The 9531-nt window shown below is 37.8% G+C and overlaps 1 protein-coding gene across 1 annotated transcript; it reads right to left on the reverse strand.

Annotated features, from left to right (window-relative positions):
- Positions 1 to 7114: 7114 nt before the first annotated feature.
- LOC110695835 lies at positions 7115 to 9256 on the reverse strand. Its single transcript, XM_021873085.1, has 3 exons — positions 9112 to 9256; positions 8175 to 8218; positions 7115 to 7695 (listed from the first exon to the last, which is right to left on the reverse strand). The coding sequence occupies exons 1-3, from the start codon at positions 9206 to 9208 to the stop codon at positions 7339 to 7341; spliced, it is 498 nt and encodes a 165-aa protein (XP_021728777.1). The 5' UTR covers positions 9209 to 9256; the 3' UTR covers positions 7115 to 7338.
- Positions 9257 to 9531: the final 275 nt, after the last annotated feature.

A 9531-nucleotide genomic window follows, 5' to 3' on the forward strand; every position in this document is an offset into this window, starting at 1 on the left:
GGTAGTAATCATGTATGGCTAAACATGGAGATTATGGAATATGGAGTGGCCCACCAGACCATATATAGCAAATTAAAATTACAAAATAGAGGAAAATGTCCATCTATCATAATTGAGTTGTTGTTTCCCCGACCAAATTAAAGATATCAATACACGTATTAAGGTTCTAATATATATTTCGACTCCATGATGTCGTGGGTCAAGATTATAAATTTGATTTATGATTCTAATTTTTATTAGATAAATTTTATTTTTTTATAGTATTATCAATTTATCCTTTAATAATGAATCAATTTATTGTATTTTGTTTTTGAACCAAAAGTAATAATAGTCATACATGTGAGCAAGGGCCAAGGGATAACTCAAGTGGTTAGAGTTTCCCTCCCAATTTCAGGTGATCCTGAGATCGATTCTCATCTACCATAATAAGAATCTGTTGAAGACTCTTACATCACTCGTCATTGTGGCTCTCTAAACACCAAAAAATAACAGTCATACATCATCTATCAACGCAAAAAGCTAAATTGAATTAAAGAAAAAAAAATCAGAAGTAATTAGACTATTTTTGGCTAAAAGGCCAAGAAAATTAAAACCCTTGAAGAGAGATGAGAGAGAAAACTTTGTAATTTACTTTTTTTAGGCCTTATTTGCAATTAATGCTTAATTGCCTATAGTTAATCATTGAAGGCCAAGTGAACATATATATTAGCCATTTCACTACTAATTACAACGAAGTGAAAAGAACATAGGGAAAAAAAATTATACAAGGATGATCTAGTAATCTAGTATGATGGGAAGAATTTATATTAAAGTCCATTTGCTTTTAAAATCAGTACTTTACCTAAATGCCAATGTGATCATTTTCAAGAGATAAACGGGGACAAAGAGATAATAATTCTATTAGTTGTGGTAGAGGAATGATTAAGAGGTAGGGTGGAGTGGGACTTAACTTATCCAAGAGTGGACAACACCAATCTCATTATTTATTATCCATTAGCCGTCTGATGTTGCAATTTTGAAAGAGTAGTTTAGGCCTTGTTCTTTTGGACTAAATGGAGTCCGAAGTAAATTGATCTACTTATTATACTTAAACTTATCACTTTTTAGCCCGTCATTGTTGACAGCCTGACATAAGTATAATCAAATTCAAAAAAATAATAAGAAAATTTTATGAGAAATCACCTTTTTATATATATATATATATATATATATATATATATATATATATATATATATATATATATATATATATATATATATATAAATAAAGTTACATTAAAAAATGTTATAAATGACCACAGGTTACTCATTCTGAAAAATCTATTGAAAGTTATCACCAACTGTTGTAAAATGGATGTTGACCACGTTTTCTACCATTGATTTAGTAACATGCTAATCACGTGACTTTTAATAAACCCTATGTTGATAAGTATATTAGGTGACTCGTACTTCGTAGCTTTGTCCGCCCGATCGGGCGGACATTGCCCGGTCTGACCGGGCGGAAGAAGAAGAGGTGCCTGGCAAATTCGTTGAAGAAGCTGCTCTCGCGCCCGACCGGGCGAGCCTTCGCCCGACCGGGCGAGCCTTCGCCCGATCGGGCAGACCTTGCCCGGTCTGACCGGGCGGAGAAGGAAAAATACGGAACGCGGATTTTGCGGTTTTAGGTTATCTTATTTTATTATCTTTTTGCCCAAGTATCTTTTAATTAGGGATTAATATAAAACCTCCCTAATATCAGTATTAGGGTGAAGAGAGATAGAGTGAGAGCCGTTCTTGAGAAATACAAGAATCATCTTTGTAATCTTTGCAGTTTATAGTGAAATCATTCGATCTCGGTGCCCGTGGACGTAGCTATCACATCGATAGTGAACCACGTAAATTCTTGGTGTTGTTCTTATTGTTTGCATTGAATTTCTTTATTGTTTTCTTGTTTGTTTTCGACCTTTGCTTCCGCTGTCGCACAACAATTGGTATCAGAGCTCAGGTTCAATCCTTGGAGAGTTTCTTGAAGATAACAATGGCAGGAGATTCAACAATAAGAATTGAGAAGTTTACCGGGAAAAATAGTTTCGGGCTATGGCAAATTAAGATGAAGGCTCTGTTAAAACAACAGCAGATATGGCGTCCGTTGGCTCCAAAGAGTACTACTTCGGAGTCAGGAGACGGACCGACTGACTCGCAGTTAGAAGTTATGGAAGAGAAGGCACACTCTACCATATTACTTAGTCTTGATGATCAAATCATCACGGAGGTGGCTGATCAGGAAACGGCGGCTGGATTGTGGCTGAAGCTGGAGTCATTGTATATGACTAAGTCGTTGACCAACAAATTATTACTGAAACAGCGGTTGTTTAGCCTCCGGATGCAGTCAGGTACTTCCTTACGGGAACATCTAGAAAAACTTAACTCTATTTTGCTTGATTTACGTAATTTAGATGTTAAAATTGATGATGAGGATGCTGCGTTGATTTTACTTGTATCTCTACCGTCTAGCTTTGAGAATTTTGTAGAGTCTTTTGTTGTTGGTAAGGATTCTATAACCTTAGAAGAAGTGAAGGCAGCACTTCATACTAGGGAACTCAGAATGAAAGCTACGAGTGATAATGGGGATAATGGTAGTGGGTTATTTGTTAAGTCCGGAAAGTCTAAAAAGAATAAGGGGTTTAACAAGGGGAACAATGCTGGGTCGGGTGCTGGAAACGGCAAGGATGGATCTAGTAAAACTACTACTAAAACATGTTATTACTGTAAAGAACCGGGTCACTTTAGGAATAATTGTCCGGTGAGGAAAAACAAGTCCCAGGCTGCTGTAGTTGAAGAGAAACCGAATGAGAGCTATAATTCAGAGGAAGATTTAGCATTAGTCAGTTCTGCTAGGTCTGATGATTTATCTGATAACTGGGTTCTAGATTCGGGGTGTTCGTTCCATATGTGTCCACGTCGAGATTGGTTTGATACATATGAACCTCGCAATGGGGGTATGGTTATAGTCGGTAACAATGCTCCATGTAAGGTCACAGGTATTGGTTCCATGAGGTTGAGGACTGTTGATGGGCGGAGGTTAACTTTGACTAATGTACGGCATGTTCCTGCTTTAGGAAAGAATCTGATTTCATTGGGTACCCTGGATGACTTGGGGTACAATGGTGTGTTTTCAGATGGGGAGTTGTGTATTTTCAGAGGTTCTGAGTTGGTACTTAAGGGTATCAAAAGGAACACCCTCTATGTTTTTGAGGGTGTTACACTGCCTAGTTCTGCGGTTTGCGCATCTGTATCTCACCAGGAGATGACTAAGATTTGGCACATGAGGCTTGGTCATATGGGGGAGAAGGGGATGCAGCTATTGTCCAAGAGGGGTCTTCTATCCGGGGTCAAGGTTGCCAACCTTGAATTTTGTGAGCATTGTGTGTTTGGTAAGAAACACAGGTCAAAGTTCAGCAAGGGTGCTCACATTACTGATGCAGTGCTCGATTACATCCATTCAGATTGCTGGGGTCCATCTAGAGTTGAAGGTATGGGAGGTTACCACTATTTTGTGTCATTTGTTGATGACAAGTCCCGATACACATGGCTTAGGTTGCTTAAGTCAAAGGATGAGGCCTTCAAAGTTTTCAAGCAATGGAAAGCTTTGGTGGAAAATCGACAAGGAAGGAAGATCAAGAAGCTACGAACGGACAATGGGCTAGAGTTTTGCAAAGACGAGTTTAATCAGTTCTGTGCAGATGAGGGTATAGGTCGGCATCATACTGTCAGGAAGACACCACAGCAGAACGGTGTAGCAGAACGGGTTAATCAGACACTGCTAGAGAGAGTTCGATGCATGCTCTCTAATGCAGGGCTTGGGAGGAGGTACTGGAGTGAAGCTGTGTTAACAGCTTGTTATGTCATTAATAGGGGTCCTCATTCTGGAATTGATTCCAAAATTCCGTTTGAGATCTGGAGTGGTAAGCTGCCTAATTTTTTCGAATTTGAAGATTTTTGGTTGTGTTGCTTATTATCATGTTATTGAGGGTAAGCTGGATCCACGAGCCAAGAAGGGGTGTTTTGTTGGGTACGGGGATGGTGTGAAGGGGTTTAGAATTTTTTCACCTTCGGAGGGTCGGGTCATTCTTAGTAGGGATGTTACTTTCGATGAAAACACCATGTATTCAATTAAAAATGCAGAGATTTCAGATTTGAGAAGGGAAGGAGACAATTTATTACAGACAGATGGGGTACTTGAGGTACATCAGTCTACCATTGCTGATTTACCTCGGGTACAATATATTGATGATGATGCTGATGTTCCAGTGCCGGGTACTCCTGAACCTGAGATTACTCCTACTCATTCTAACTCTGGGGATGAGGTGGAGCAATCTAATCAGGGGTCATCTAGTCAACCTGACACCATTCTTGAGATGCCTAAACGAGTTATCAAGAAGCCTGTTAGATTGATTGAAGAGATGGAGGGAAGAAATTGCTGTGTTGATGCGATGACAGGTTATGCATTGAGTGTAGCTGATGATGTAGAGTCATTTGAACCTGCCACATATAAACAAGCAATTAGTTGTAGTGAGTCTGCGCAATGGCTTGCCGCAATGGGTGAAGAGATGCAGTCTCTTTACAAGAACAGAGTGTGGGAACTGGTAAAGGTACCGGAAGGGAGGAAGCTTGTGGGTTGTAAATGGATTTACAAGAAGAAAGAAGGGTTGTCGGAAACTGAGCAAATACGTTTTAAGGCTAGGCTAGTTGCTAAGGGGTTCAGTCAGGTAGAAGGGGTTGACTTTGTTGAGATATTCTCACCTGTGGTTCGACATACTTCTATCCGTGTGTTATTGTCAATTGTAGCACATTTTGATCTTGAGCTGGAGCAGTTGGATGTTAAAACGGCTTTCCTTCATGGCGATTTGGAGGAGGAGATTCTGATGAAGCAGCCCGAAGGATTCGAAGTTCCTGGAAAGGAACACTATGCCTGCAGATTGCTAAAGTCATTGTATGGACTTAAGCAATCCCCCCGACAGTGGTACAAAAGGTTTGATTCTTTTATGGTTTCACAAGGTTTTGACAGGAATTCATATGATTGCTGTGTGTATCATAGTAAGCTGGATAATGGTTCCATGATTTATCTTTTGTTATATGTTGATGACATGTTGGTTGCCACAAAGAATAAATCTGATATTGCTAGATTAAAGGAGATGCTTAACTCGGAGTTTGACATGAAAGACTTGGGTGCAGCTAGGAAGATTTTGGGTATGGAGATCTACAGGGATCGGGCTAGAGGTAAGCTTTTCTTGACTCAGAAAAGCTACATTGAAAAGATTCTGTCTCGTTTTGGGATGGAAAAATCGAAGCCTATAAGTACGCCAACTACTGTTAGTTGTAAGTTGTCTTTGTCTATGTCACCTCAATCAGAGGAGGAGTTGTCTTATATGTCTAGAGTTCCATATGCAAACGCGGTTGGTTGTTTGATGTATGCTATGGTCTGTACTAGGCCGGATATTGCGCATGCTGTTAGTGTTGTAAGCAGGTTTATGGCTCGACCTGGGAGGGAACACTGGCAAGGGGTGAAAAGGATTTTTCGCTACCTGAGAGGGACAGCTGATATTGGTCTTGTGTACGGGAATGGTAGGGAATGCTTGGTCACTGGGTACAGTGATTCTGATTATGCAGCTGATGTGGATACCAGGAGGTCTGTGACTGGTTATGTGTTCACTTTGGGTGGTTCTGTGGTTAGTTGGAAGTCTACATTGCAGTCATCAGTTACGTTGTCAACTACTGAAGCTGAGTATATGGCTTTAACTTCTGCAGCTAAGGAGTCTATTTGGCTCAAAGGCCTAGTAGGTGAACTGGGTATTGCACAGGATTTTGCTACAGTGTATTGTGATAGTCTAAGTGCGATTTGCTTAGCTAAAGATCAAGTACACCATGATCGGACGAAGCACATTGATGTCAGGTATCATTTCTTGCGTACTGACAAGAGGATTAAGGTGAAGAAGATTGGGACTGCTGACAACCCGGCTGATTTCTTCACTAAGCCTGTTCCGTTTAGCAAGTTTAAACATTGCTTAGACTTGCTAAATATTGATTACTACGTGATGTAGTAGGCCCTGAGGGGCGAAGTTGGGGAGCTCCTGGTGTAGGTGTGTTGGCATTAAGGTGGAGCTTGCCCGGGGCTTGTGATGCAGGTGGAGCATTATGAGTTGTTATACTTGGAGACGAGTATGTGATGGGTCTTGGTTGAAGACTTATCGGGATGTATGGCTTATGCATGAGTCCTGCATCGGGTTTGGCTTGAGATGTTTTTTCACTATGTCTTGATGGGGTCGTTTGCTGACTACGAGTTCTCGTCAAGGTGGAGATTGTTGATAAGTATATTAGGTGACTCGTACTTCGTAGCTTTGTCCGCCCGATCGGGCGGACATTGCCCGGTCTGACCGGGCGGAAGAAGAAGAGGTGCCTGGCAAATTCGTTGAAGAAGCTGCTCTCGCGCCCGACCGGGCGAGCCTTCGCCCGACCGGGCGAGCCTTCGCCCGATCGGGCAGACCTTGCCCGGTCTGACCGGGCGGAGAAGGAAAAATACGGAACGCGGATTTTGCGGTTTTAGGTTATCTTATTTTATTATCTTTTTGCCCAAGTATCTTTTAATTAGGGATTAATATAAAACCTCCCTAATATCAGTATTAGGGTGAAGAGAGATAGAGTGAGAGCCGTTCTTGAGAAATACAAGAATCATCTTTGTAATCTTTGCAGTTTATAGTGAAATCATTCGATCTCGGTGCCCGTGGACGTAGCTATCACATCGATAGTGAACCACGTAAATTCTTGGTGTTGTTCTTATTGTTTGCATTGAATTTCTTTATTGTTTTCTTGTTTGTTTTCGACCTTTGCTTCCGCTGTCGCACAACACCCTAACTCCTCACTTTTTTTCCCCTTTTGATTTTCCTCTTCTCCTCTTTTGTTTTGGATTAACGAACATTAATTACTCCAAGAGTGCGTATATATAGAATAAAAGCTTCTCTTTTTTCCTTCATCATAGTATAATTTCAAAGATTGATCGACGACTTTAAGAAGGAATTTTTTTTATTGTAATAGTTTGGTAGCATACAACTACAAAATGTTAGACATTAGGGAAAAACTTAGGTCTTGATGACAATCTTTGTTACTTAAAAGACATAGGTATACTATATAAGATTACAAACAACAAACAAAAGATAAATCAAAGTACAAAAAAACGATAGATATAAAAAAAAACGTACAGTTTTATAAAACCATTTTTAATGGTGCAACCAAAACAAAAATCTATAGAGATCAAGCTTGTATTAATTAAGTAATTCATGCATATTTGATTAATTATTATCCTTAGTTGTTCCTTGGCGGATGACGTTGCGGTCCACGATAATCAGCATAAGCTACAAAAGTATCCATATCTTGTTTTCTTGGTATAAGTTTTCTTCCAAGTTTTTGACATTTTTCATTACTTGAACCTTCTTTAGTCGACGAGGATATTGATTTTGATGAAACCTTTGAAGATACATTGTCGCATTTTGTAACAACTACATTGTTTTTTGTAGATGACTTCTTATTTGGAGTCTCTACTACTTCCATGTTCACTTGATTCAAACTTCTTGTACGATGATTCATCACCCAGCTTATCGCCTCTCCTTCAAGCTTGTTTAGCTTACTAGTAGCGGTGCTAGTTTTTATCATTGGTGTTACCTGTATAAAATATGTCATTTAAGAGCTTTGCACATATCTAATTGTGTGCTTAACTAATAAAATACGTATATATGGCTATACCCTATATATTTTGCGATATAGAGATATGTATAATTATTCGAATGTAAATATTAAATGATAGTAATGGTAATGAATTTGACATATATGACAGAGTATAAAACATATTCTTGGGCATCAACCATCAGCTTAAGCTTTTGGTTGAGTTGGTCCTAACATGGCATGGTATCAGAGTCACATGACATAAAGATAATGGGTTCAAATCTCGTCCACCCATTCTTCAAATACATTACATGATGTATTTTGTTTCATTTACAATTTTTTAAAAATACATGAAAAAAAGACTGCCGTGTTTTTATTTGCATGATGTATTTTGTAATTTATAAGAAAATTGTAAATATTGTATGCTAAATTAATATTGTTGGGTGCATGCGGATGAAGGTACGTAATTGAAATTATACCTTTGTATAAGAAAGCGTAATGTCTTTTCTGGAAGCAATTCCACCTAAGAAATGGAGATCAAATAATTAAAACATCCAATCAACCAACAAATTAAAGTAATTAAGGAAGAATTTCGAATAAATATGTCAATTACAGTGTCAATGATACAAAGTACATACCAATCTAAGTATATACTACCTCCATTACATATTAGTTGCAACTTTGGGGATTATTTGTGAGAGATAAAATATTCTAAAGTTGCAACTAATATGTAACGGAGGTAGTATTTCAATATAATAGCTAGTTTAATTCTCGACTTTTTAATGGATCAGACTAAATAAAATAGGGAGTCCGAACCAAACCTAGCTATAAATATACAGTAGTTACATCATGCGGCTTTAAGATTAAAGCCACGGGTACTCCCTATTTGCCACCTATGATGTCAACTACTGTATATATCTTACTCTATAAGTCCATAGTTGATTAAGTACGTAGTATTGGGTGTGGATCGTATGGTATATGATACTCTAGTCTTCCCTATATAGTTATACGTACAGTATGTATTAGTGATTACTCGTATTGACAATATAATTTGCCAGGTCTCTTTGAAGTACGAGTACGTCCATAAAAGAGAAAATAATAACTTAGTTTTCTATTCAATGTTTTGTGGCTAATAATTAGCTATTTAGCCTAAAAAAAAACTAGCCTCAACTCATTTAATTATTTGCAAAATCACCTTACTATTGACTATATATATATATATATATATATATATATATATATATATATATATATATATATATATATAAACCTCTTTGTTAATTATTTGTGTTTGAAGAAACCTATTTGGTATTAATTATATGAATTAAAAAGCTTATTAACTCCCAAATAACCATGCATGCAATTTCATACCAATAAAGAAAAAAATCCATACAAAAACTCAATTAAAGGACGTACCATTGTGAGGGATTGAAGTTGTGATCTTCGCGGTGGTGCCAACAAAGAAGCAAACGAGAAGTAGTGAAAGTAAATAGGGAGGAGAAACATGCATCATCTTGTGCTTGCAGAAAATTAAAATGGGTATGTTTGTTCTTTCAACTACACAAAGGTGAAAGAATAATAATAGTATTGAAGAATACCAGAAGAAGATTTTATATAGAGGTCCTAAAATTGTTACAACCTAGGTTGAAATTAATAATTTGATGGATTCAATGTAGTAAATTTATTTTATATTGTTTATTTAAGGCCAAAGTCTTAGCTATATGAACTACAATCTCAATTCTATAAACACATGCGTACGTACTTCTTTCTCACGTTATTCTATAAATTAATACGGAGTATAAAACATATACACATTTAATTTCAAATCGTATATAG

This window comes from Chenopodium quinoa, unplaced genomic scaffold, assembly GCF_001683475.1.
Source record: "Chenopodium quinoa cultivar QQ74 unplaced genomic scaffold, ASM168347v1, whole genome shotgun sequence".
NCBI lineage: Eukaryota > Viridiplantae > Streptophyta > Magnoliopsida > Caryophyllales > Amaranthaceae > Chenopodium > Chenopodium quinoa.